This window comes from Aythya fuligula, chromosome 9 (genome assembly GCF_009819795.1).
Source record: "Aythya fuligula isolate bAytFul2 chromosome 9, bAytFul2.pri, whole genome shotgun sequence".
NCBI classification, from domain to species: Eukaryota; Metazoa; Chordata; class Aves; order Anseriformes; family Anatidae; genus Aythya; species Aythya fuligula.
In genome coordinates this window covers 10293805-10321755 of record NC_045567.1, presented here as the reverse complement: position 1 = coordinate 10321755, position 27951 = coordinate 10293805, and the positions used below count along the sequence as shown (strand labels likewise).

The 27951-nt window shown below is 45.2% G+C and overlaps 1 protein-coding gene across 1 annotated transcript; it reads left to right on the top strand.

Annotated features, from left to right (window-relative positions):
- The first annotated feature begins 117 nt into the window (after positions 1-117).
- EHHADH (enoyl-CoA hydratase and 3-hydroxyacyl CoA dehydrogenase) lies at positions 118-26564 on the top strand. The gene is made up of 7 exons (XM_032193641.1): positions 118-200; positions 7631-7734; positions 8311-8483; positions 9594-9705; positions 10039-10143; positions 16207-16548; positions 24020-26564. Exons 1-7 carry the CDS (start codon positions 127-129, stop codon positions 25288-25290), a joined length of 2181 nt encoding a protein of 726 aa, XP_032049532.1. The 5' UTR covers positions 118-126; the 3' UTR covers positions 25291-26564.
- The last annotated feature ends 1387 nt before the right edge of the window (positions 26565-27951 follow it).

The window sequence follows — 27951 nt, the reverse complement described above, 5'->3', positions numbered from 1 at the left end:
GGGGCAGAGCCCGGCCGGTCCCGGCGTTAGGGCAGGCGGCACGACCAGGGGCCGCCCCCGCTGCTTGCCCTGCCCCGGCTCCGCCCGGGTACCCGGGGGCTCGCCCGGCGGTGGCAGGCAGGCGGCATGGCGCAGTACGCGAGGGGCGCCGCCGCCGTGGCCGTGATCCGGCTCCGCAACCCGCCGGTCAACGCGCTGAGGTAACGGCGGCGCCCGCCCGCCCGCCCGCCATTTCGTGAGGCGGCCGCCGCGCTGGGGCACGGCCGGGGGCGTTCGGCTTCCCGGCCCCGGGGGGCTGCGGCTCGGCCCCCGCTCGGGTATGGGGCCGGGGGGGTCCCCAGTGGGGCGGAGGGGCGAGGAGGGCGGCCGGGGCGCCCCCGTGCCCGTCCCGCTGCAGGTGTGTGTGGGCGGCCGTCGGCTGAGGGGACGCTGACACAAGGGGAACCCGACACGAGCTTCCGAGCTTAGCTTTCCCTTTGCAAAACATGCTGAACTTTTCCATGATTTTTGCTCTTTGTTATAATTTTTAGATACTTTTTTTTTTTTCTTTTCCCTCGGGAGAGATGCCAGGCTTATCAATCTGTGCTTTCTGCCATCTCCTGTGGAATCTGTTTTCAAACTTAGCACGTTTCTTGTCATTTCCAGTCTTTAAGTATCAGGATGAAGCTTCCAGCGAGCAGTCACGCAGCAGCATTAGCAGCTCGGCAGCTTCATCCCACAGTTCCTTTGGAGTCTGTAGGTGAAAACCAGCTTTTCCCCCAAGCCTGGCTGCTGTTCACATTACTTGTCCCGCAGGCTACGCGTCGTGCTTCCAAGTGAGCACAGGGGTTAGGTAGGGCAAAGGGCTCTGTAAGCTGCAGATGTGGTTCGGCAAGAGGAGCTGGCACTGAGATTAAGCCCCAGTATCAGAAGTGTAAACCGCACTTGGCTTTTAAAAACGATTAAGAAATTGACCTCTTAAAAACTGTGGTCAAGGAAGACCACCAGTGATCTCAAACCAGCCAGTGAAAAACAGTCAAACACAATGCAGGAGCCCCTGGACATTGCAGTTTTCCACCCAAACTGAAGTGGACAGACATGCTTTTTGGTTTATGCAATTTGTTACAAGGTTAGTGTATTATAGTTCGTGTAGCTGAATGGCAGCACACTGGACCTTCTTAAGCAGCTGTGGTTGAAGAGCCAGTCTGCAGCAGTAATCTTAGCACATATTCCATGTATATTCCCAAGGCAAAAAATCCACTGCAGTCATGCCCAACTTCTAAAGCAGAAAGTTTGTTAAAAAGAAGCTGAGAAGCAAGTAAGAGCATGAATGCCTGCTCTCATTCTTTTGTTGCAACATTTGAAAGCACAGAAAGATCATTTTCACGTGGTCAGATAATTACAGTGAGAAAGCAAATTTGCAGTAACTTGATTGATTTATAGGACTCCCAGATGTATAGACATATAGGATTCCCGGAATATCCCTTGGACCTCCTGCGGCCAAGACTGGGCTAAGAAAACTTGCCAGCTGTGCCCACAGCGAACTTGCCATCCTTACCACACAAAGCAGTAAGCATTCTAACACAGCGTAATTCGGACTGCCATGATCCTGGCCCTGCCAGTTAAGCTGCTGTGAAACTTTTGCTTGCTACATGTGAGGGAACAAGACAGGTGGGTTTGACCTGTCCGTGTTGTCTTATATCAAGCAGCTCCAGCCAACTGTTCCACTGCTCAAGACAACTAAATGGTACATATCACTGGAGCATGGTGTGGGCATGTCCACTTCATTGTAACCAGCTTCAGAAGGAAAACTTGGTTTTTGTGAGCTTTTACTTTATTTCCTGATCTGTTAAGATCTTCTGAATTTGCAGAGAGCAAGCATGACACATGCACTGAGCTCAGCCTTCACCAGCTTTGCACTATTCTGTTAGCAGTGAGGGTAAGACCTGTTTTAGCAGGAATCAACAATTGTTTCATACTTGCCATCGAGTAGTTTTTAGCTAAGACTTGGCTATAGCTAGGAAAGGTAGAGGGCACTCCATGATCCTTGCATGAACCTTCTGCTTCTGCTTGTTTATATGCTGGACTGTAGGAGAGCAGGTTTGTGATTGCTGTTTGAGATGTCTGACTACATAGGTGGTAGCAGGCAGGGAAACTTACAGACAGGAGCCATGTCCCGCAGTCCTGACAATTTAATTTCACAGCAGGCACAGATGCTTTTTAAAAGGCTGGTGTGTTTTTCCTGCTCTGGCCTCACCTATCTCTCCCCATTACATGTGACACTCAGAGCCGTTATCCAAGCTCCCACGCCATCACACCAGCCATTAGCACTTTAGAAGCCACTGGTGGGTAGAAATTTGCTTTTTGCTGTCTGACAGCATCCACTGCTGTGCGGGTACCTCCCAGGCAGTGCTTTCCTGAGGAATGTGTGCTGACTTGCGAGTCTGGCAGCAAATTTGGCTCCCACACACAGACTCCCCTTCAAGCTAATCCATCTCCCCACCAGCAGAGCTGGCATGTGCCAAACTTGCTTTTTTTTTTTTTTTTTTTTCCTGGTTTGCAGAGGTTTAACTTCCAGAGATCTGCAGTCCTAATACATCTGTGAAACTGTGGCATAGAAAGAAGGGATTTAGATGTGCAAGGAACTGGACAGTTTTGGGGGACAGGCAGACAAGACGTGCAGGAGAAAGGAGCAGACACACTTCATGAGCAGAGACAGGCTGCTGGCACTGAAAATTAAGAAGGATGTGGAGAAATGTGCTAATGCCAGCTGAGTAGCACATGCAGTTCTGAGTGAGTGACAGAAAGCAAAACATACAAGAGATTTTGTATCGGTGCTTTTAACTCTAAAAAGATAAGGTGGAGGAACCGGATTCCTGGCATCAAGTGGGCCCAGCTGCTAGCTGTGTTGCCAGGCCACTGAATTTACAGGGATGAGGTAGGGGAGTTTGTGTGGGGGATGATATAAAGTATAACCACAAAGCTGCCAAAAGCAGTCCCAAGCTCCTTGTGACTGCTAGGGCAGTCCTTCAGACCCCCCATCAGGATAACGATCAGAAAATGTTAAATGAGGCTGGAGGAGCTGCAGTTTCGGGATAGGTGCAATGATGGGAGCCCATGATGAGCCGTGTGGGACAGGGATAGTGCCTCATCAGCTGAGATGTGAGAGGTGGGGTGAAGGAAGTGCCTCCTTCCTGAAACTGCTAACCTTAGACCCCACAGCAAAGATGCCATTCTGGATTTGGTATTAATTAATGCATGGTATTAACTAATTGATGTTGGTATTAATTAATGCATGGCTCAATTCAAGCTGTGTTAGAGGAGAGCTGCCCTGTGACAGCAGCTCCACAGCTACCTCTGGCACTGAGGTGAAAGAGCACAGAGCAGCTAAAGCCAGCACCGGTACTGAGGTTCAGGGAAGGGAATTATGTAAGTATCAGGCAGCATGACCAAAACCAAACACAGATAACTCTGAAAGGAGCTGTCCACAGCACGAAGGATCAAGCATGGAGGCCAGTTTGTTTTTTTACTGTTGGGGTTTTGTCCCGTTTTAATGTTTCTTAGAGACCTAGGTGAACCATTCAGCCAGCAGGTGATCCAGAACGGAACAGCTCAGGAGACTCAGGGAAAAGTTGGATTTTTTTTTTAAGAAGTGGAAAGCTTACACAAATGAGAACAAGAAAGAGGGTAAAACATGATAGGAGAGATGCAAGCTGGAAATTAAGATGACTTTAAAAATATAAACAGTGCTTTTCAAAGCCTGCTTAAAAAAATAGCAAAAAGTTCTTTAAATACATAAATTAATAAACCAGGACAAGCTTAGAGGATGCTGAGTTCAAAACTGGCATTTACAGCTCAGGAAAAAGATCCTCACCCTTGGCAGTTCTCTGAAATCATCAGCTCAATGTGCTGTGACAGACCAAAACACCTAGGGTATTTATGCTGAGAACAAAACGGAGGGCATCATACCTCTGCAGTGTAAAACTAAGAAGTTGCTTAAATATCGTGTGTAGTTATGGACTCTGTATTTGGAAAAGGACAGGGAGATGATCCAGAAAGGGATGACAAAAACAACTAAGGGGACAGAGCAGTGCCTTAGGAAATCATACTGGAAAGGCCTAGAGTCATCAGCTCAGAGAGGAAAAGGCTGTGGGACAGTAAGGTCAAGATTTACAAAATCATAAAGAAAGCAAATAAATTGAAGGCCTAACTCTGTTTACAAGATCCTGCAATCATTGAACTAGGGGTGTTTGATTAAGTAGGAGATCGTTTTAAAACAGGTAACACAGAGCTCGATGGCACAGGAGACTGTGGAGGCAGATGGATCGGCAGAACTGGGGATTAGAGAAATGTGTGGACAGCAGGTTGGTAGAGGATGCTAAATGAAGGTATGTGCATGCATAGGGGACCATCCCTCATGCAGCGATTGTGGATGTCAGGGGAAATACAAGGGGGAGGGACCAGACCTGCACCTTTCCCACAAATAGCATTGTCTACTGTTAGATTAGAGCCTGACTGAATTAATTTTGGGGATTCCCTTAAATTGCCTTTTTTTTTTTTTTTTTTTAATTAAAGTCCACGTTTACAAATCTGAGCTAAAATTTGAAGTTATTTAAAAGCTTGTTACAAATCCAGAACACTATCACTGCAATGAGTGGAGCTTTATGCAAAACAGAAACAACCTGGGGTGGTCACCTGCAGGAATACTCTCTTATCCCAGGGTGCATGTGCTTTTAACAACACCTACCACAAGTTTCTGAAACACATAACACTGAATCCTCTCAGTATAACGACTTTTGCAGTCAAAACAGTAACATGGCAGAGCTGAGTACATAGCATGGGATTAAGAATCATTTGGAACACATGCAGTGAATTTTTGCATTGTTTCTGTTAAATGAATGATACTGTTGCAGTAATGAAACACTTATGCAAATTATGGTGACTTTTTGCTTCTCTAATGCTTTAGCTGTTTGAAGTTATGATACCCTTGAGTATTTTTGTAATTGTGCTGTCATACATTTTGCTATGATTGCTTTCATGGAAGCATGAAAGCTTATATCTTTTACTACCATTTACAGCTCGTGAGTTACTGAGCCACACAGCCTCTGTGTTGGACTTTAACCTGTCTTGGAGCAAACATATTGCTCCATTTTAGAACAACAGGAAGCTGCAAAAAGTCTGCTGCTTCTTCCTTTTTGTCCCACAAACACTTCTCCCTGGGAAAATGTTGTATGGAGGGAGAAGAAATATTTATGCAAGAACAGGGTCAAGTTACTCTCTGGCAAAAATAGTTCTTTTAATGCAGATAATGTAGGTATTGAACTGTTATTTTACAGCAGCCTTGATGCCTAATTTTTCTCCTAGTAGGAGTATTTTGTAACTGCTGAGGGCTTGTAAATAATTTCTTATATAAAACCCTGAACCTTTTCATCTACAGGGACAAACCTTTTATATGGGCTTTTTGCAACTGCTGATAGTGTGGCTACTGTAAACACAGAAATGCTCTGATTGCTTCTTGTCTGCTCCTGCAAGAGAATCAGGCAATTTTCCTACACACTATTTTCAAATCCAAAATTTAATATTTGTTAGGGATCCTGCTGCGTATTTTTCCCCCTCTTTACACCGTATATTGTAAGGGGCAGTGACATTTCATAAAGGTTTTCCCTTTAATCTTCCAGCATTAGGTGAATTTGGTACTTCTGTGGCCTGGCACTGATGCAAAAACCAGACCCGAGCACAGGGTGCAGCCTGTGGGTCCTCCTCAAACAGCAGTAGCCACAGCACTTGATGTTACAAAAGAGATAAAACCAAGTTTTTAACATGTATTTTCCCCAGGGAGTAAGAAACCATTTACTAAAATTGGAAAGGCTTTGTGTTCTGCTAGATGGAGCTAGGTGCACTGCAGGGCTGGACACAAGCAGATAAATGTTGGTTAAAAAAAATGTGGCACGCGTGCAGCTTTTAACTGGAAGTTCAGTAGCAATGCCCAGTTGCGTGCTGCCCTGCAGAGGTGGAAAGAAGAAGCATTCTGCTTTCCTTCCTGGTCAGGGACTCAAAACCAGAGGACAAGGAAAGAACCGAGTTTGATCACAGATGTGATGTGGAGACTCAGCCAGTGGCAGAGGGCAGGTTCAAATTGGGACAGTGCCTGTTCTCACCAGGGGTCAAGTCCAGAACAGTGAATCAGAATTGAAAAATTCTGTGTGGCAGTACCAGTTTCCCAGAGACTCTCACTTGCCTAACCTCTGTAAGTGGAAATGAGGAACTAAAAAACCCTGTGCAGTTCTCAACTGGGGTTTACAAAAGAAATGCCAATATAGAAGTTTAGAAACCTGATTACAAAGAAGTTTCAATATACAAGGTCTGAATAATGTAGCCATCATTTTTATTACTTTACAAAATATTTTATTATTTTATTTTATTTTTTTTTTATCAGTGGCTTTCCTATAGCCCAGATTATACATACATGCTGGGTTGTGCTTTGTCAGCTCCTCTGGATAGGAACCTGACCTAAGATAGATCACAGAAATGATTCACAGTTCCTTTGCTCCAGTTATCCCACTGAAATACAACAGAGAAGTTGTATTTATTTATGAAGGACTGGACAAGCACATATAATACTTGAGTATTTCTCTATCCACTTATGGCTCAAATTTCCTGAATCAGAGTCATTATCTACAGCTGTAGCTTATATGCATGCAGAAAAGAACCTCCCCCCACAACATACACACTTAATGTGCTTAAAAATGCGTGCATGTGAACATGGTTTGGTATCTAAACTATACATACACACCATTTTTGTTACTGCTTCTATTAATAGGTGATAGGCATCAATGCTTCTTTACCTACCATCAGTCTTTGTCACCATCTTCTAAAGCAAAACATATTTATGGAAGGACATGGAGAGTATGTATTGAGCTTTTTATATTTAGCTTTTAAGCTTCAAATACCAAGTGGATGAATAGTCAGTTCAGATTTCTGCTTAATATCTGATTTGTAAAAATACTAGTTATACTTAACTGTTCAGTTTTGAAGTTCTTTAGTAATTCTTCACTGGACACATTAACAGCTTGTGTCTGTGGAGATATGTTCAGATGACAAAAAAATTCTTAGTGTTTTAGGCCCAAATTCACTTTGACAGGACACCACACAAGTTCAAGCCTGGTCTTTGCAAAGTGAAAGCTTCATAATTGTCAGCACAGCACCAGCTCTATGCCAGGTGTTTGAAAGATGGCTTTTTATCCCCAGAGTTCATTTCCCTTTTAAAAAGTTTGTAGGTTAGCAGTGGTTTAGCATTAATTACTTTCAAATTATGCTAAACTATTTTCCTAAAAATCTGAATGTTTAATTCAAAAAGACATTTTCAAAAGAACATTTCTCTGTGCTGTTTGCTTTGGAAACAGGAATATCATAATCACAAGAAGACTCTGCAGCAGCTGAGTGACAGGTCAGTCAGCAGCGATAAGCTTGTGGGTTTTGACACTTGGCCTTAAAGTGAGAGACTAATGAAGATTCACTCACAGGGACTATGGCAGAAGACCAGTCAGAGGACAGACTTGCATGGACTTAATGCTTATTTTCACTGAGCCTCTTGGTGTTGATGGAAAGGTAACGTAGTTGACCATTAGTTGCTGACTCTCATTCATTTCAGTTTAACAGTTCTTCAGGCATTAGAGGATGGACTGAAGAAAGCGGATGCAGATCCTTCAGTGAAAGCTGTTATGATTTGTGGCGAAAATGGGAAATTCAGTGCAGGTAAGGCAAGTTTCTTCAATCAGTCTGAGAAAGAGAGCAAATACTCGCCGCCAACCACATCTGACGATTCTCTGCCTTATAACACTATTGATAAAATGGCTACAAGACAGTGGATTTTTTTCGACTCTGCTGTCCCATGATTGACATGGGGCACATGAGAGATTGGGTAGGAGTAACAGATCTCCAGTTGTAGAAATCTGTGAAGGTAGAGAATTTTTGTGGAGCTCAACATTGCTTGTTAGTAGTAACTTGAACTTAACTATTCCAGACTCAGTATTTTTTTTTTTTCTTTTTTAAATAAGCATCTCTGCAAACCACCTTAGTAACTGCACGATCATTACAGTTATGTATTTTTGTGCTTTGCAATCCCCCTAGCTCTCTGAATAGGCTTAAGGAGCCTGGCTTTCTTGCAGCTGGTCCCCAAAGGGGTTGCTCCCTGTTAACCACTCTCCTGCCAGCAGCATCTCTGCAAGACCTCAGTCATCTGTGAGCAGTGATGTGTAATGGCACCAAGGGAAGGATCATTCCAGTCGCTGCTTTCCCCAGTAATTCCTTTTCATCTTTGTGCTTTCCCAGGTGCTGACATTCAAGGATTTTCTTCTCCAAAGAGGCAGGGTATTGCCTTGGGCCCTTTAGTTTCTCTCATCGAAAGGAGCGAGAAGCCTGTGGTGGCTGCCATTGAAGGCATTGCCTTGGGAGGAGGCCTGGAGGTGGCGCTTGGCTGTCACTATCGGATTGCACATGTGCAGGTAACATACTGAACTAGAGGCTGCTCCTGAAGAGGAGCTTCCTGCATCTTTCCTGCAGAGAAACTTCGGAGACCGAGTGTTAATTTGCCTTCGGTCTCAGTAGTCATTATTTGAACTCTATGTAGTTGGCTTATGCAGCATGACTTTTCTCTTACTTTTCTCCCCAGCCACATGAATTTTGCATTTCTTTCTGCTAGTGACCTAGTTTCAATAGGTAGCTGAAACTCAGCTAGCATAGAGCACTTGCAATTTGATTTCCCACAGGCTCTGTTTCCTCAGGGAGCACTCTATCCAACAGACAGCTTCTCCCCCCACACACTTAAGTCTTTAAAAGTTTTTTTTTCCTCTTGAATCTCTACCTTCAGGATTGCTGAACTGCCTTTTAAGCAGCACCTGGTCTCCTTACATAGACTCTTCACTGATAGGAGCATCTCCTCATTTTTGCAGCACGAACCACTTTCCCCTGACAATGTGGGTTCCTATAACACCATAAAGAGGTACTCTGCATGTCCTGTATGCCACCTAAGAAGGATGCCTGAAGTAGTAGTCTTAAAATAACCCTACATCTCTCAAAAGCTCAACTGGAAATGTACTTTTTTTAAAGTAACAAACTACATAGATTTTTAAAAGAAGACAGGAGCCCTCTTCCTGCTGTCACCCTACTAAACCTCAAGTGCATCAAGAACCATTTGAGCACTTTGGAAGGAGGGTTAGTTCAGAAGTGAGTGGTACCACTCTTCCTTCAATACATTTCTAAGAACTGGGGTAGGGAGATAGCAAGTCACAGACAACCCTCCAGCATTTACTAACAACTACTTGCCTTGTCTGCACATGCGTTGCGGTCTGGGGTGATGCTGTTGTCCCCTTTGGTCTAATTCAGTGCTGTGCTAGCACCCACACATCCTCTGAAGCGTGACACCTCCTCTGCTCCTGTACATAAGTTGTTGAAAAGGGTGAGTGGGTTTGTCTTACATGGCAAAAAGCAAGGATGAGGTTTCTATATAGAAGTTCTTTGAGGATTCCTAGAGGAGCATCACATGTAATCAGGTCTGCTTGGTTCATAATTAACACTCTTGCTAAGATGACTTGTTGAATTTGACTTCACTTTAGGCACGGATGGGTTTACCAGAAGTCACCATTGGGTTACTTCCAGGTGCTGAAGGCACTCAGCGACTACCCAGACTGATCGGGGTGCCAGCTGCTCTGGATCTAATCACTACAGGTAAAGTACTGTACCTCAGCCTTGCTGTGTTTGTGAGGATGACCGAGTCATACCATCACGTTGGTCTAATGAAGCCTAATACCTTTTGGTTTTGTTTTTCAAACACATAGCTGCTTGGGTTGAAATTCAGCTTGCTTCCCATAAGGATTGGCTAGGAAGGGGATGTATGCGCTTCTGAGGCGTACAGCTCGTGATGCATTTTGTGCTCGATGAGCTTGTCTCATGCTTGAAGCCAGCTACACAAGCCATTTGACCAGATATAAAAAGAATGAAGTCACCTGTAATGCCCCACTGTAGTCACCTTATTTCTTTTCTTTTTTTTTTTAATCACAGGAAGACACATTCCAGCAACTGAAGCACTGAAGCTAGGCTTGGTTGATGAAGTTGTGGAAGAGAACACAGTTGAGGCAGGAATTCGCTTGGCAAACAAGCTGATTGGTGAGGAAAGAACTGTAGCAATGCCAAGAAATAATTGTTGAGGCTGAAGAGAGTCAGAACAAAGCCCACTAGTTTGTTCCATATGCTCCATTCATTGGGTTTTGGCATCCATCTGAAACAGAATTAGCTGCAGAATTTTTCTGTTAAGCAAACGTGGAAAAAATCAGATGCTGGAGAGCTGCAGAAATTCAAATGAGGATTCGGAGAAAAACAGAAATAAGGAGTCCCTGTGCTTATTAATTATATATCCAAACTTGCATACTCCTCTGGGCTACTGCACTCAACTGATCTGGGGGAATATGAGCTCTTCCCATGTATAGCTTTGGATGACAGCTGGTATTGGGTGTAGACCTGTTGCATCATCAATAAGGGCTGATAAAAAATAATTGTCTCCCTCTAGCGGAGGGACTGGCACATCCTCAGCTGAACTCAAAGACCCATGAGTCTTGCTGTCCTTGGGTTGCGTGGTGAGATGCCCGTTTTGGAGACAGACTGACTCTTGTCAGGATTTGATGTGGAGCTCTTTCACACGAGATGCACGCAAGGAAGGAAAAACACAACCTTGCTGTTCTGATCACATGGCCTTTACGGGCAATGCTTTTCTAAACTGGGGTGCTCCTGCAGTTTTCTTTACTGCAAAGAAGAACAATTCTCCTTCTCTGTAGGAGTATTTCTCCCATGCTAGGGGTTGAAGCAGCCTCAGCTTTGTCCTAGATGACAATGCACCATATTTTCAAGACAGCTCAAAGAATACACTATTCTTCAAAAATCAGTGTCTTGAATACTTAGCTGCAATGTGGGATTTATCAGATAGATGCAAAAGCACGTTCTTTGGCTGGGTCTTCCATAATAGATGTTCTTCCTTCTCAACATATTCATGCTAATGATTCTGGGGCTTCAGTTCTGGTGCAGAACTGATGACACAAGCAATCCTTTTCTCTTTCCCCATATGTAATCTATTTAAATATAAAACTTTGGGAAGACAGGGAATATACAGAATCACAGAGTCATCTAGGTTGGAATAGACCTCCAAGATCACCCAGTCCAACCTCTGACCTAGCACTACCAAATCCTCCACTAAACCATATCACTAAGCTTTATACCGAGATGTCTTTTAAAGACCTCCAGGGTTGGTGCCTCAACCACTTCCCCGGACAGCCCATTCCAATGCCTAACAACCCTTTCAATAAATAAGTTCTTCCTAACATCCAACCTACTTCACTATTGCTTAAAAAAAAAGCAAAAAGGCACTTTGGTTCACTGATCTTGCCTGTTTTGAATGAGAGTTCTGTTTCTCCATCAGCTAGGAGGGCAATGAAATATTACTACTTTGCTTGACTGAATAACCCAGAAAATACTGTTCCCTTTGATGTACCCTCTCAGCCTCTGAATGAGACCATGTGTAAGATTGATACCAGTACTGATGGCAAAATCAGTATATCATAAAAAGAGTGATAGATACATTACTAGAACTAGCAAACTGGCAAGCATCCTGGCTTTCAACAAAAGCAAAGTGAAACTGGGTGAGTTGTAGACATTTGTATGGTTGTTTCTTCTGTGACAGATATGCAGTGGTTGAGAATTGTCAAAGTCAGCTTGACCTTAGAGGAAAACCTCAGGAATGAGTCACTGACCACACTATTTCTCAGTAGAACTTGCTTTCTGGAACTCTTGTGCACTGCCATTACTGGCAAATTCCTGCTCTATAGCTTCAGTTTCACTGGAAAGCGTCACTAGCAAGGAAACTTGAGAACTGTGTAAGCATGCAGGAATCCTGACTGGATGTCCAGCAGGTAACCTGTCTGTTCCAGGCTCTCATTATTTGCAGTAGCAGTTCCGTTTCTTGCTCCAGTGAAAAATGAGTGGTGTCACTGAAGACATTTCATGTCATCACACTGTATACCAACTCCAACAGAACTTTAAAGAAAAATGCTTTCAAACCTCATCTAACAGCTCTACTGGCATTTGCAGGATGTTCTTTAACAGTGAAAATACTGGAGACCAGCTCCTCTTTATCTCTCTCCTACTTGGAAGATTTATCTTTAGACTTTGCAGAATATCATGAAAAGTTTTGTTGCCTTGTTTATCCTCAGGTGACCTAATCAAGCAGACAGAATGGGGTACCCAGAATCCTTACATTCTTTTAGAGTCCTTCCTGGCTTTGGCCTTCGCATAAATTTAATAAAATTCTCCTGCCATACAACAGCAAAATAGCACTTTTAGTTCTGTATCTCTGTAACTTAGGGCTGCAGAAGAGATATGACAGTCTCATGTAGTGTGGGGAAACAATCCCAGACCAGCTAAGTTATGTTTTCAGTAAACATTTTTCAGACAATCTTAGAAACAGAATTGCGAAGAAATCCACTTCATATGGCAACATCTTTTTCTTTAAAAACAAACAAACATACACAAGGCTAACAACTGCTGGCTTCTTACAGAGCAGTTTGGCTAAATAACTCATTGTCACTGAGAGAATTTCTCCTCCTAGCCCGGGAGTGCTCTCCTGCAAGATCCATCTCAAAGGACCCATTCAGATAGGATTTTCTTTTAAAGCTTTCTCAGCACTGGAGCTGCAGTAACTCAGAGTGAGAGATCAGCCTTAGATGAGTGGCCTCACTGAAGCAAGGGTCCCCGATTGTTTCTATCCATAGGTGACAGAACTGCCTTTGTGGTAGGTAGGCTGGGAAACTTTCATCCGTAAAACTTCATGGAACATTCTTAATGAAGAACACCTTCTGAACAGCTCTGAATCAATGTCTGTAGGAATACACAGGCATTTAATCTAAGTACAAATTTATTTATTTTTTTTTTTTTAGTCAAAACCAGTAATTACATAACACAGACTAGGAAGTGAGTGTGCATTCCTGTCCTTCTTTCAGAGGAAATTGCTTGTTTATGCAAGAGAAAGTTTTCGCTCTCGAAGGTTTTTTATTTAATGAAGGAAGGAATAGGCAGAAGCTAAGTCCTTAGAGACTAGAAGAATGTTCTTTCATTGAATGTGTTTGATAACCACTGCACTAATTCAAAGCTGCATTACATAATTTGTCCACCTGATGGCATCAAAAAATTGAAAATTTGCCATAATTGCTTGCAGCTTACACTGCCCACCTCTGTTGGCCTGCTGTAGCCTTCCAGGGCTGGAGGAGAAAATGGCAGCTGATCCTTTGCAAAGCAGATTTCCTGCTTTCTGACCATATCTGCTGCTTAACTTATCTTCTCAGAGCACAAGAGCATCAACGGCATACATCAAAGAGCCAAGCAAAGTCCGTTCAGTTTAGATTAGTTCAGACCCCACAGGTATTACGCTCTGCATGGAAAGACGATTAGGAGTTTCTGACCATAGAGCACCAGCAGCAACTGTGGAGGAGGTATGTGTTCCTTCTGAGGAACATGAAACCCACACGAGTAGCAGCTACTGCTGCTCATGCAGTAACTGCATGCTTTAAGTGGCAAGTACTGGAAAAAGTCTTCTGGTTACATTTACAAGGGCCTTTAGTGCATCATCTCTGGAAAGAAGTACAATGTGCAGATATTTGAATCTGTCTCCTGGGCTTATCATTCTGGCTACCACCTTCTTTAAGCAGAAGATCTAGCGAAATGCCCCTTTGAGACAACCAGAGAGTGTTGAGAGTTGACAGCAGCCACACTCGTCTCTGACTGGTCTGAGACCATTGCCTGAAGAACAGGGAACCAGTTCCAGCCTTGCTCCCCAGACATGTACAAGCATTGCTGCACCATGCAGCCTGTTGAGCTAGCCCTGCCTTCAGTCCAGTAATATCCCTAGAGTTCACTCTGGGATGCCCTTTTTTTTTTTTTTTTTTGCTTTAAATAGCAGTGTTTGATACTGCAGGCTTACATGTTGCTTTTGCTAAGTGTTATAGACTTGGTCCATCCTTTGTGCCACCTAGATTACAAACCCTAGCAAAACAAAGTAGATACCTGTGCTAGCTTCTGTTCACAGGAGACGCCTTTTTCTACATCACTGATGTCCAGTATCATTCATCATGTTCTTGCTTCTTCGATTTCAGAAACCAAGCTGTAGGTATCCTGCACTAATCACTTCTTCCAAGGTTTAAATTCAGATCATTCTTTCTATTCATAAGTACACTTTTGGTTCTTAGTAGCATTACAGCAGCAAGAAAGCTGCATGGAGGTGCTATAGAAATGCTCAGCTGAATACAAGTTTTATTACAGGACCCTGAGGAGAGTTACTTTTCAGTCTGAGCAACTGTCTCACATTCCTCATCAGTATTTGTGTTTAACAAGTACAATTTGCTGTCTGAAGACCATGTTTAAAGGCTGCCAGTAGCATTTCTGTTCGCTTCTCACATGGGAGATAAGTGAGGTCTCTTGGTCTGTCCTGTCCTAAGTGGTCTTCCAGCCATCAGATTTCCTTTTTGAAAAAACTAAACCCACTATTTCAGTCCTAAATAAAGGACTATGGATGAAGAGCATTCTCATACTAAAAACATACACTTAGGGAAGACAAAGGGTTCAAAAATAAAGAAATATCTTGACTGAAATCCTGCAGTACTGGCAAATCCAAGCTATATTCATTGTCAGTGTGGAAGCATTTTGATGGACTCACATTACAAGGGAAGCTACTTACACAGTCAGCGTTCATCTCTGTGTTTTCTAAAAGGCTTAGTTAAAGAGCCTGACCTCTGAAGACCACTGTTTCAGGAAATCAATACCAACTCAGCCTGGGAATTCATGTGTTTTTTGTTGTTTTTTTCCCCTCTTAAAAGCATCTGGTCTTAGAGGAAGAGTTAGAGTCAGGACATGTTCTTTGGAAAACCACAATTGCAGTGCTGCCATTATTCCTGCTTTTCAGTACCCTGTGTATGTTGGGGCTCCAGCTTTCCTGCTCCTGAATCTTCTGCTGATGAAGCAGCATTTTCAGTCAGACAGTGGAAGGGAAGAGAGCGCTGGGTGCAATATGCCACCTTTGAAAGAAATGTGCTCCTACGCAGAGCTCATAACAGAAGCCAGGCCAATGACATTACACACAAGAGAACTTCTCACCTCTGGGTTCCCATCAGAGGGGGCCCACTCACCATCCTGCTGTGGTGGTGGTCCACGATGCTCATGGGGACAGTGCTGCAGTGCTCAATGCCATAACATCACTTAGCCACATCCAGATCCATATACTATGATGACAAAAGGCTTTGTGCAAATGTTGAGGAGATGCATCCTGAATTTCTGACCTTGTTCCTCCGTGGTCTTTAGTGAGGCAAGCTGCTAAGAACATAGCAATAGCCTGAGCATGGACAGATCAGAGATCTCCCAGCGGGCACCAAGGTTTATGTTTCTGAAGAGGATTTTGGTGTCTGAAATGTAACTAACTTCTCTCAATTAAGAATTCTTTCTAGGTATTACCATAGCAACCTCCTTCTGTAATGAGGCTCATGTATTTCTGTGGCTGCTTGATTCACCCCTTGCTGACACAGAAGCATGAACTCTTCCTTGTTATTCATTTGCTCCCCAACTCATGCTGTGTGAGCCATCCTCTTGGTTGGTCCCACGGGGAACAGGGGGACTCCTGCTGTTAGGGAGGAATTGAAGTTGGGGTGCGTTTCCCAGTCATTCATACAAACACCTGGGTCAGGACCCTGGCTGGAATGCATCTGGCTGGCAATGCCAATTGGGCACGGAGTGCTGAGCAACACTGGGGAAAAGCTCTAGTACTGAAGCTCACAGAAAGAACAGAAGGAGCTTTATGAATGTGACAGCTGGAACCGTGGAGTAAGAACTGGAGAAGTCAAGTCACTCTGTAGCTAAGAAAAGGAAGGAGAGAGTTGTCTTTGAAATTGAAAGCTTGCTTTGTTGAAGTCTGGGGAGAAGGGTCTTGAAAAACTTCCATTGTTGAGGCAAACAAAGTTAAAGAAGCATCAGACACTTGAATGCTGACCCAGATCATTGTGCCATGCAAGCCCTAGTGCAGTGGGCTTAGCAGGAGGGGGAAAAGGTATAACAGATTCTCATTCTACATAGAGACAAAAAATCCATAGTCCTCCAGCAAGTGTGGAATGTTTTGTTCTATAACTATTTTTCTACCCACAGGCCAGCCCTTGGGACCCCGCAGGCTCAGCCTAAAGCCCGTTCCAAAGCTGCCCAACATGGAAGTATTTCTCAGTGAGGCTCTCATGAAGGTGAAGAAAAAGGCCCAGGGGTGCCTGGCGCCAGAGCTCTGCTTCCAGGCAGTCAAAGCCGCCACAGAGCAGCCCTTTGCAGATGGAGTCCGGAGGGAACGGGAGCTGTTTAACATCCTGCTGACCTCAGGCCAGGCCCAAGCACTGCAGTATGCTTTCTTTGCAGAGAGAGCAGTGCAGAAGTGGACAACACCCACTGGAGCTTCATGGAAAAGTGCTTCCCCTCAGCCCATCCGCAGAGCAGCTGTGATAGGTAAGGAGATGAAAAGCTGTTGCATTTCCTGACTGTGCAGCTAACAGCAGCACTGAAAGGGAGCAAGATGAGTGTAGCAGGGCTTTACTCATGGCAGAAAGCCTAAGCCTAATTCCCTAGCAGTCACTGGTACCCAGCACAGGAGAGATATCCCAGGCCCATAAGTGACATGCAAGGAGAGAAGCGGTCACTGGACTTGTAAGCTCAGGGAAGGTCAGATGGCAAGTCATTTCCTAATAGATTGCTACCTAATCCCACCCCTTTCTTTGGGAGAGAAACTTCCTCCACTTTCAGAGTCAGCTTCATCTGTGGATCATAAGCAGTCTGTTCCCTTTTAAATACTGCCATGTTGAGTCCTGGCTTCGCTCCATGTTAAAAGCAGGTTTGCACAAAATTCTCCTCCTCCTGGTCTAGTTCTGTATTAGAAGTGCATGTGCATAGAGTCACTCAGGGATATATTAAAACAAAAATGTTTTGACAGCTGTATTTTAAGAAGATTTCATCTCACTGGGATCCACTCTTGCCATTTTGTAGCCCAGCAAGATAATGCCTTCATTAATTTTTTATAAGAGCAATTTAAATAAAACCTTCGATGCACTGCTGAGATTTAAAAACAGAAAAAAAAAAAAAGAAATATCTTTCAGCTCTGCCTGTTGATAGTAGCACTCAGAAATGGTTAGATGAGTAATGGAGCACTTGGAAAACATCCATTCTGTTTCAGAGAAAGCTCACCAGACCAACACTGCTCTTTCCAGGCCTCCTGTGCCCAGTAAGAAGCTCTCTGGAAGCTCATTTCAGACCAGAGCTTCCCTGACTTAATCCATGCTTTAATTTTAATGAAAATGTTTCTTGAACATTGGTCCACAAGCCTTGTGAGGCAGATCTGTGGCTGTTATGTCATGTGGATAATAAGGCATGAATTATCACCAAATTTATCATGTGACCTGGGTGCAAGCAAACCCAGATAAGTCAGTCCTCTAGTGTTCTTTGGCAGAAAGGGCTTATGCTGATGTTTTGTAGGAACAATCAGGTGAATAGAATCAACAATTAAATGGACAGTCTTTGTTAGGGACTGATAAATGATGCTACAATTACTAACTTTTCTTGAAGAGTCTCAATACTAATAAACAGTATAGCCAAAAGGACCATTCAGGGCACCTGATCTGCTTATGTTCATGCTGTAACTAAACTAAGGGAAATTTTAGGGACAAATCCAATCCCTGTCTGAAGGTTCCTAGAAAAAACAGCCTGTATCTTATTTCCAGACTGAACTGGCAGGGCTACATCTCCCACCCTTTGGATTAAGAACTGCCAAAAAAGTCTGCCAGACTTCTGAATTCCTGTCTGAAGTTGACCCAACCTCTACCTAGGTTTCAGTTTTCTTGTAGCTGTTTACAGACATAGTTCAAGTTAACCCATGCCTTTTGCAGAAGAAATAAACTAATTGCATTGATTCTTTTGCTGCTGAGCACCGTCTGTCATGCTTTAGTCATTTTCTTTGTTCTCTAAACTTCCTCTGATTTTTCCCAACACTCCCCAAAGCACACACACCAGACATGTGAACAGTATTCCAGGAGCAATTATGCTAAGACCAGGTACAAAGAAGATATTTCTTCTTTGCTCCTGCCTAATATGCTCAAGGTAACACCCAATGTTTGCATTAGCCATGTTTACTACATCCTGTTAATTATCCACTGGCCAGAAGCAGCAAGGGCCAGCAGTTCTCCAAGGGATGGAGTGCTGAGGGGAATCCCAGAATCCTCTACAAGTCACCCTGTCCAGCTCCCATGCTCAAACAAGGCCACCTAGAGCCAATTTCCCAGGACTGTGACAAGACAGCTCTTGAATAGCACCACAGATGGAGACTCCACAGCCTCCCTGGCAACTCATACCAGTGCTCAGTCACCCTCACAGCACACAAAAAAAAAACTGATATTCAGATGAAGCCCTTTCAGTTTCTGTCCTTTGCCTCTTGCCTTGCCACCAGGCTCCACTGACAAGAGCCTGGTTACCTCTTCTTTGCACCTTGCCCTCAGGGTTTTGCATACATTGACAAGATTCTGCCTCACTTCCACCTTCTCAAGGCAGAAAGAGTCCCAGCTCTCATGGCCCTTCCCCATATATGAGTCATTCCAGTCTCTTAATCATTTTTGTGGCCCTTTATTGGGCTCATTCCATTATCTCCATGTTTCTTTCATACCCAGGAGCCCAGAACTGGACCCAGCAGTGCTGAGCAGAGGGGACATCTCACCTCCCTCAGCCTGCTGGCAACACTCCTCATACAGCCCCATATACCATCAGCCTTCTTTGCAGCAAGGACCCACTGCTGCTCATGGTCAAATTGGTGCCCACCAGGACCCCAGATCCTTTTCTGCAACGCTGCTTCCACCCAGTCAGCCCCAAGCATGCACTGGTGCATAGGATTATGCCACCCAGGGCACAATACTTTGCATCTCTCCCTGTTGAGGTTCATGACATACCTGTCAGTTCTCCCTCTGGACGGCAGCACAGCTCTCTGGTACATCAATTATTTACAGTACCTGAGTGAGGCAAAGAAGACAGACTTGAGATCATGCCAGGACCCAGACCAATCAATAAAAATTCACACAATGAAGCAGGTCCAAGGTAGAGTGGGGAAGCCAATCAGCAGGTTGAGGTGTGGCTCAGTGGGACCACAGCCAGAGCCAGGCAGTTCTCCAGCAAAGCTCAGGAGGAGAGCAGGGGCCTGGGGCTGAGTTTAAATCGGGCTATGAAGCTCCTAGGTGGTGGGTGTGGGGTGGAGGCTCCAGGTGTAGCTGGTCAGGGTCATTAAAGCTTATCAATCCTCTCAAGGCCTTGACACCTGCCAAAACTCCTAATTCCTTTTCTGAATCACTGCTTCTATCAATAACCCCCATAAGCAATATAGTTTGCTTTGTTTGTGCGAGGTGTAGATGTTATGCTTCATTTGATAAGCAGCTTCTGTTTGGGAGGCCATTGATCACCTCCTCTTAACTCTTAATCTTATGCCATACTAAATGTCATTGCTTTCCATCAGTTACTTCTTTCTGCCACCCCACTGGGCTTTTTCTCTTTCCTCTGGAAGGACTTCCTAATGTCTTACCTTTTGGTATCAAAGAAATAGCAAGTCCTTTGGAGATGGGTACAGAATATGCCACCACCGTTGCATTTTTTTCTCTCTCAGGCTGCCATAACAAGAAGTCATTCTCCAGCAAGTACCATCTCATATTTCCATATTCTTGATCTTTAACACATTCTTGTAGCACCAGAAACCAAAATCTTAGGGACAAACTTTTAGGGACACCTCTTAAAATAGTGCTGATCGTCCCTTTAAAGTACTGAGCCTCTATAGGTTATCCAGGGTCTCCCTGTTTTCCCTGGAGAGAAGAAGACATGATCTTGCATCCATTTTGGATGGTCAGAAGTCATGCAGCCCCTGATTCCAAATACTGCTGTTTCATACACTAAAACCCTGTTGCAATATGCTGGTTCTTCTGTCTGTTATCACTGCAAAATGGGAAGCAGCTGAGCAGATCACTGCAACATCTTCCTCCTTCAGTAGCTTTTCTGCCAGCACAGAGGACTTTTGGGTATGGAAGCAGTGTCATGAATGCTGGGGGAGCCTTGCTTTGTGGACCTCCTGTCAATCCAGTATTAGCAGGACATTGTTAGAGGGAGTTGGCACCGAGTCCTAATGGATGTTCAGCATCAAGCATTATGTGTCATTTTTGTAGGCTTGCTTGATAGATGGCATTGCTGATGAGTTGGCAACTGTTGCTGTGCAGTCCTGGCTGCCCGTCAGCTACCTTTGTCTGCGGGTTGCTTGCTGCAGGACTGATAACGGGCAGCACCCAGCCGGGCAAGATCCCTCCTGCTCTTGGCCTAGCTGTCCGTGGCTGTCTTCAGACACAGGCGATGCGACCTACCTCATTTGCTCCTGCTTGCTCTGTGCTCTCACCTCCCATCCCTTTCCGCCTTCTCTGGTTCATTGTCACACAGAAAAAGAGTTCATCTCTGTCCCTTCTGCAGTCTTTCAGTAGCTTCCTGCTTGCCTTGAGTACCACATTATTTCCGCTTGAAGCTTGTACCCTGAAACAGTTAGAGAAAGAAGCAGCTCCAGGCTGCATCAGTCCACCACCACCAATTGCTCATTATTCTTTTTTAACATGAAAATTGGAACAGTCCTTGTATATTTTTACCAATTTATAAAGTGCTGTTTCCAATTCCTGTTATTTTAAAGTCCAAATATTCATTATAGTTCAGAATATTTTCTACTCATAAGTATTTCTCTAGTGCGTGTGACTCTACATAAGTTGTTTAATACATATTTCGAGTTCATTTGTTTTGAAATTTGTTTTTAAAATCCTTCAATTAACTTTGCATCATTTTTCATATTCTCGGTACCTCATGTGACAGTGCAATAATTAACAATCATTATTCACTCTGCTTGCCCCACAAATGATTTCGTTGTATCCATGTTTGGCCTTAAATTTCAGGAGTTTAAGTGTAGCTTTATTTATATGCCAAGGGTACATTTCGCAACGAAAGGCCAGAAGCAAGATGGCTAGACACTGGGCTTTTCCTGAAGCACATTTCAGTCTTCTTTTGGAAGCTGGGCCTTGGGCATGAACACAGCTCTGGAAACAGTTCACTGAATAAAAGACAACATAGGATTTTTGTAAAGATTTGGGGGAAGTAAGAGCCCAACTGAGGGACAAAACAAAATGTACAGTAGAAATCCTGGAGTAGTTCTTAGCTGTGTTTTGGTCTGTGCAACCTGAACTGAGCACACAACATTTCCCTTTCTTCTACAGCCTGCTACCCATGCAAGACCCAGTGATTCCCTACCATTTTTTACTGCTGTAATACATTTTTTGCCAAGATCACGAGTCTATAAATTTGAAAGGGAAGTCCTTAGAAATGCTTCTTTCCCTACTAAATAGCCAGATCTCTCCTTGGTTTTACAGCCCAATTTTAGAAAATATTTCCAGGGGAGTCATGCTGTGCAAGCTCTAATGTAACAAAACCCTTGGGGCTTTCATTACTCTCTCTGCCAGCTTCATTAAACATCATTTCATACAGGCCACTGAAGAGATATGTGGTAAGTTGAGAGACAGCTTTTCTAGGTCAGAAACAAGCTTGGCAAGCTCATGTCTTATCTATAAGCCTCCTCCTGTGGCCTAGAAAGTGCAGGACTACCGGCATGTACGCCTGTCTGTCGTGGGACGGTGAAAACCTAGATGGGAGTACTTACACTACACGTGAAAGAAAGCAAAGAGCTGAATCAGCTAACACCAGAGTTTTGATCTAGGAGGGAACAGCTTGTTCACGTTGTGAGAGAACTGCTAACATTTCAGTCAGGAAACTGAAGCTGAGAGGAGCAGGAGTTACTAAGGCCCAGGATGTACAGGCTGTTTCTTTAGTACGGCTTGGAAATTAAGAGGAGAAACCCTAGGTCTCCATCCTGGAACAGAATAAGAGATTTCAAGAGGGAGCTGTGAAGAACCAGGATGTGGAACTGCAAACCCTTTGCCATGGTGTCGAAAGAGAGCCTTAAAGATGGGGCTAGGCTCGGTGGCTGTACAGGAGGTGGTGCATGACACTCCTGCACTGTCTGAGAAGAAAGCAGTCTTTGTAGCTCAACAAAGACAGAAAGAGCTGTTTTAACACCCTGCCGACACATCCAAGCCTCTGAGAACTGAGCAAAGCAGAAGGAGCTATTTGTGTTTGGTTGTCAGTCAGCAAACCGTGGACAATGAAATACTAAGAATTGATTCATGTTGTTCTACCTTTATTTTCAAATTAATTTTAGTAGTGTCTGATCGTGAAGATTCAATTTCCTAGAAAGGAAGTTCAGCATTTGCTTGGCAGCAAAGTGGTTTATGAGCAAGCATCCAGATAGTGATGTCTATAAGAACTGCTCTTAAAGCTAAGCAGGGAGTGTTTTAAATGTCCTCTGTGTATAAAAATTTAGCGTGGACACAACTAAATCAAGGGTATGTAGCTTGCAGGAGAAATATACTACCTTGTTTGACCTTCAGAGTTGGAACTTGTTTCACTGATGACATAATTTCAGCTCTTCTTTATAAAGCTGCTTTAGACAAATTTTTTAATCCCCTTGTTTCTGTTTATTTGTTTAGCAGACTTTCATTTGTAAACCTGGGATTAAAAAAATCATTTTTACAGAATTATGACAAACCTGGACTTTGTCTAGTTGTTGCTTTATTTAGGATATTAATAATCCTCCCATTCAAATGCTTTGCACTTTTAAAGCTGGTAAAATTGCACTGGCCTTTGCTCACTAGTTTGTATTTGCTCAGTCCAAAAAGCCTCCATCAGGGGAGAACAGCGTAAGTAGCGTGGGTTGGGTATCATAGGAGAGTGTAAGCCTGCGGCTTCGTTTAATGTAATAGAGGGCAGAGCTGGCGGAAGGGCTCAGGAGGAGGGAAAGGAGCAAGCCAGTAATCACCACAATATTATTCCTCCAGTGTTATTATGAGCTGGTAATAGCACATTTATGGATCTTGGAGGAAAAAATACAGCTCAAATGGGTGTTCAGTAATGGGAATTCTGGACAAGAGTTTTAACTGCACAGTTGGACAAGGAAGGCTGTATCTTCGGTAACCTTCAAAAGTTAGCAATAGCCTGTCTTGGATGAGTTGGCTTGTTCCCGGTGGGCAGAGATGTCCAGTATAAAGTGTGAACAGCAAGAAAAAAGGCTATTGATGTTCCCAAGTGATTATAAAGGAGGTGGGATACGATGAATTCTGGATTAAGAAGACGTTAGTTCCATGCCTGGACTGGTGATGGGAGACATAGGAGACAGAGACAAAATCAAGAGCAGCTCAGTTTCTGAGAGTCTTTACAGAAATTGCAGCTGAATTTGTGCTTGCATCGAAGATTATGCAATGAAGAGCAGAGGGAGAAGAGGGAGACAAAGAGGAAACTTGCAAGGAGGAGGGAGAAACCAATTGTCTGAGCTTTGCTGGTGTCTGAATCTCTGTGGGGTGTGTTTGCTTGCACTGATGTTCTTCTGTGAGTGCCCCAGAGAACCACTGGTATCCTGAGGGTGAAGCTGCTAGAAGTTGGCAACAAGGTGGAAGTAGAAACTCAGATCTCGTCTGCACTCACCAGGTTCTAACTCTTAAGCAATTCTGGTTTCCATAGGTATAAAATTTCACAGGGAGAATATGTGAATCACGTGGAGTGAATCCCATTGGTATTTTGTAATCTTGAGAAGATGTCAACTTGCCTTTCTGCTCTTGCTTTTCAAACATTTAGGCTCGCTGAAAGAGAGACTTCACCTTCCTTTTTTGGAGTCTTCAGATCTTTTCTTCTCTCTGTGCACCATTCATCTTGCTTGGGCTTCTGCTTTTTATCCCGGAGATACCAGAGGAAGTGTTGCTGTCAAGTGATTGATTGTAACATTTTCTATTCATAGTCTCCGATTCTATCTCCCTTTTATCCCTAGGGCTGGGAACAATGGGCCGAGGCATTGTGACTTCTCTGGTTAAGGCCAACATACCCGTGGTAGCCCTGGAGCAGGACGTGGAGTATCTGAACACGGGAAGAAAAGCTGTGATGCTCCTTTTGGAACGTGAGGCTATGAAAATGGGGCAGGATGCCCAAAGCCTGGATTTCCATAACCCTGCACGTCTCCAGTTCACTGTAGACTTTGATGGGTTGTGGGATGTAGACCTAGTTATTGAAGCTGTGTTTGAGAACATGGCACTGAAGAAGGAAATATTCAAAAAGCTATCGGGGATCTGCAAGCCAGGGGCCTTTCTGTGCACAAACACATCAGCCCTGAACATCGATGAAATAGCCTCTGCCACGAGCCACCCACAGCAGGTCATTGGCACACACTTCTTCTCCCCTGCTCATGTGATGAGGCTATTAGAAATTATCTATGGCCGCCACACGTCCCCAGCTGCCATTGCCACTGCCATGCAGCTAGCCAAAGCGATGAAAAAGGTTGGAGTGGTGGTAGGGAATTGCTTTGGCTTTGTCGGGAACCGAATGATGTTTCCATATGTGCAACAGGCAGTTTTCCTTTTAGAGGAAGGAAGCAAACCAGAGGATGTAGATCAGGTTCTTGAAGATTTTGGGTTTAAGATAGGGCCTTTCCGAATGTCCGATCTCGCAGGGCTGGACGTGGGCTGGAGGTCTCGAAAGGGCCAGGGCCTCACTGGGGCCTCACTGCCTCCAGGAACGCCTGCCCGCCAGCGGCACGGCCGTCGCTACAGCCCGCTGCCCGACCTTCTGTGTGAGAAAGGCAGGTTTGGGCAGAAAACTGGAAAAGGCTGGTACCAGTACGAGAAGGCTGGGGGCAGGACAGCCAGGCCAGACCCGTGGCTTCACAGCTTCCTGTCTGAGTACAGGGACACCCATCAGATCAAGACCCGCTTTGTAGACCAGGAGGAGATCCTGGAGAGGTGTTTGTTTTCTCTCATCAATGAAGGGTTTAACATCCTGGCTGAAGGAATAGCTTCAGGCCCAGAACACCTTGATGTCATTTATATCAATGGCTACGGGTGGCCAAAGCACAAGGGCGGCCCCATGTTCTATGCGTCCACTGTCGGGCTCCCTCGCGTTCTGGCTAAGCTGCAGAAATACTCCGAGGCCCACCCTGATGTCCCCGAGCTGCGTCCCAGTGCCTTTCTGAAAAAGCTGGTAGCTGCGGGGAACCCTCCCCTCAAAGAGTGGATGTCCTGCCCAGGCTCGCAGAGCAGCAAGCTGTGATTTCATTCATGCCTGCTCTATAAATTCATGGGAGAGATCTCGTGAAACAGGTGCTGTAATTGCCCTGTCTTTTCCAATCAAAACCAAAGTGCTTCAGGCTCATAAACAATGTCACTAACCTTCCTGGGCCTTCGCAGAGAATAACTTTGGCCAAAGATTGATCTCAGTCAGCCCCCTGCTGCTGGCAGCCACTGCCATCGCCCACCCTTCCGTCTCACCACCAGCCTCACCCACCCTTTTTGCACATCGCTGTGCACGGACGTGTTTCACTTTGCTCTGCCTTTAGGATTTCACAGCAGTGCTTCTCTTCCAGTCTGTCTGTGTCGAAGGGACAGCAGCACACAGCCCTCAGAGCGAATCACAGAGGGAAGCGAGAGCGAGGTGGTCACAGTTCACAAAGGAGATGGTCACGGTTCACCCTGCATGAGCTGAATCTACCAGATCCTGGCCTGAATCCATTTCCCAGCCTGTGCAGATCTCCCCCTGCAGCCCATCTCCAGCCCAGATTTCCTGGCTCCGAAACGCAGCCAGTTGGAGCCTGTTCCCTTCCTGCTGCTGGGGGCAGTTGGCACAAGGGGCACAGCGCCTTTCAGTGGTAAATTCAAATGAATTGGAGGGAGCAGCTTTGGACAGAGAGCGAGGGGCAGGGCTGGTACTGTCCCCTCCTCCCACAGAAGAAAATTCTGATAAATGACAGAAAAGCCACAAATGCATCAACCTGCCTAACTTGCCCCGTGCTGTTGGCTCACAACCAGCCTTCTGCATCCAGGCTCCAGCCTCCGTTACCATCCACCTGCCTGTGTCCAGGCAGAAACATCTTCTGGCATCTCCAAGTGTGGGTTTGTGTTGCCAACCCTCCCCCTTTCTTGCCTGCCTACAGCCACCTAATTGATCTAATTGACCAGACCGAAGCCTGGCCTGGCACTTACCGGGTTTCCACATGCACAGAGGGCACGCGGAGGAGTGCAGGGCTCCAGAGCTGTGCAGGCAGGAACATTTCTGCAGGCACACAGGGAGCAGAGCAGGGGGAGGTGACCAAGCTTCCTCCAGGCTTGCTGCTGTGGGGCAGTCACCCACTGCTCATGGCCTCTGAATTTATCGTCTAGGTTGGCGTGGGGCGTGGGTGGGTCTGGGTTCCCTTCTCAGGAAGATTAACATCAGATTCTGCTTTCTATTTTAATAAAACTGCTTTGATTATATGATACCATAGTGAAAACGGAAAATGTGTTTGTTCTTTCTTCATACCCCCATTGTTTCTTTACATGGCAGAATTAGATAAATTTCTTGTTAATGAAGAACTCTTTGTTTGAAGAGGCTGCTTGCTGCTTTTTTCTAAATGTAACTTATTTTGCCCTCTTTCTACTCCTGTCTTTCTGTGGATGAGGGTGCAAAAGAAGCCGTAACCCAACCAAATGACTGGTTCCAGCAGGCGTTTTTCTCCAGGACCAGAAACAGAAATAACTCTAGGCCCAGAAAGCTGCTGCAGTTCCCCCCTCCCCATCACTTGCGTGTCACAGCTGAGAGCAATCCAGCATTTGCTCAAAGGTGAAGCGCTGCTTCCACGCGAGCGGACTCCACATGACATGTTACACAACAGCTCTGCCCGGCGCTGCCGGCTCGCATGTCCTTCGGCAGGACAGCCCTGGACACACCACGCTGACATCCCCTCTCCTGTGCCTCGTGCTGCCCTGCTCACCCGCACCGCAGACGGGCTGGAAAAGGGCACTGCCCTTGCAGCGGGAGCGGGGTGAGGAGTGGGAGATGCTGGTTTTGGGGTACCAAGCCCCAGCGACTTCTACTTGGCAGCCGAAATGTCTCCTCACCTGCTGCACCTCCGTGCTGCTGCATCTGACGTGCCCACCTCTGCCCATCTCCCCTCCAGGAGATTACTGAGAACAGAGGCTGTTCGCACCAGCAGCATCTCTACTGACAGAAGTTCATTTGTAAATTCGTATTGACCAGAGCAGCCCGGCATTGATTGTTCTGTCTGCTTTGTGTCCCAGCCACCGCCAGTGACATTGCCAGCGTGGAGAGGCTGCGTTGGCAGCTCCAGGAGGGCCAGCGTGAGGCTCTGAGCCCCGGCCTCTCGAGCACACCAGAGGGCAGCTGCAGCTCCCTGGCCCCCAGCCCCCCAGGGCTGAACTTTAACCACCTCATATGGGATTGATTCTCCTACTGTCTGTTTAAACGAGCTGGCAAATTTCATTCGGTGAAGAAGTATCTACTTAAAATGTTTTCCAGGTAAACTCTTCCTACTGATGAGCGTCACACATCTGACCTGGGTGAGTGTGAGCTGGGACTCTGCATTACCCAGCGCGATGAGGGCTCCGTGGCCCACGGTGCAAGCTGGCTCTAGCCCATCCTCAGTTTTTGGGCCCTGATTCTACGTTTATGTGCGTGTCTGGCTGCAGAGCCGTGCTCTCGGCAGAGGAGGGATGCTTGCTTTCAGTGCTGAGGTTGTCTGGTTTCAGCCCTGCGAGTACCCCTGGTCTCACATGCAGTTGCAGAATTGTTAGATGTCTTTAATTAAGTCAGTGAACTCTGCCAGTGCAGCAGATGCCTCCATTAACTGCTCAGCCACAGGCGTTTTGCAAAACAGTAAAGAATAGGAGTGCACCAAAGGAGAGAATTGCTTCGGCTTTGATCAGCGTCCCCTGCAGC

What these genes read in the sequence shown, in the direction of transcription:
- EHHADH (XM_032193641.1), top strand. Translation starts at nt 127, where the DNA reads ATGGCGCAGTACGCGAGGGGCGCCGCCGCCGTGGCCGTGATCCGGCTC. An exon ending in AAATGGGAAATTCAGTGCAG is followed by an intron (nt 7,735 to 8,310) that starts GTAAGGCAAGTT and finishes GTGCTTTCCCAG; the next exon opens with GTGCTGACATTCAAGGATTT. An exon ending in TCTGGATCTAATCACTACAG is followed by an intron (nt 9,706 to 10,038) that starts GTAAAGTACTGT and finishes TTTTAATCACAG; the next exon opens with GAAGACACATTCCAGCAACT.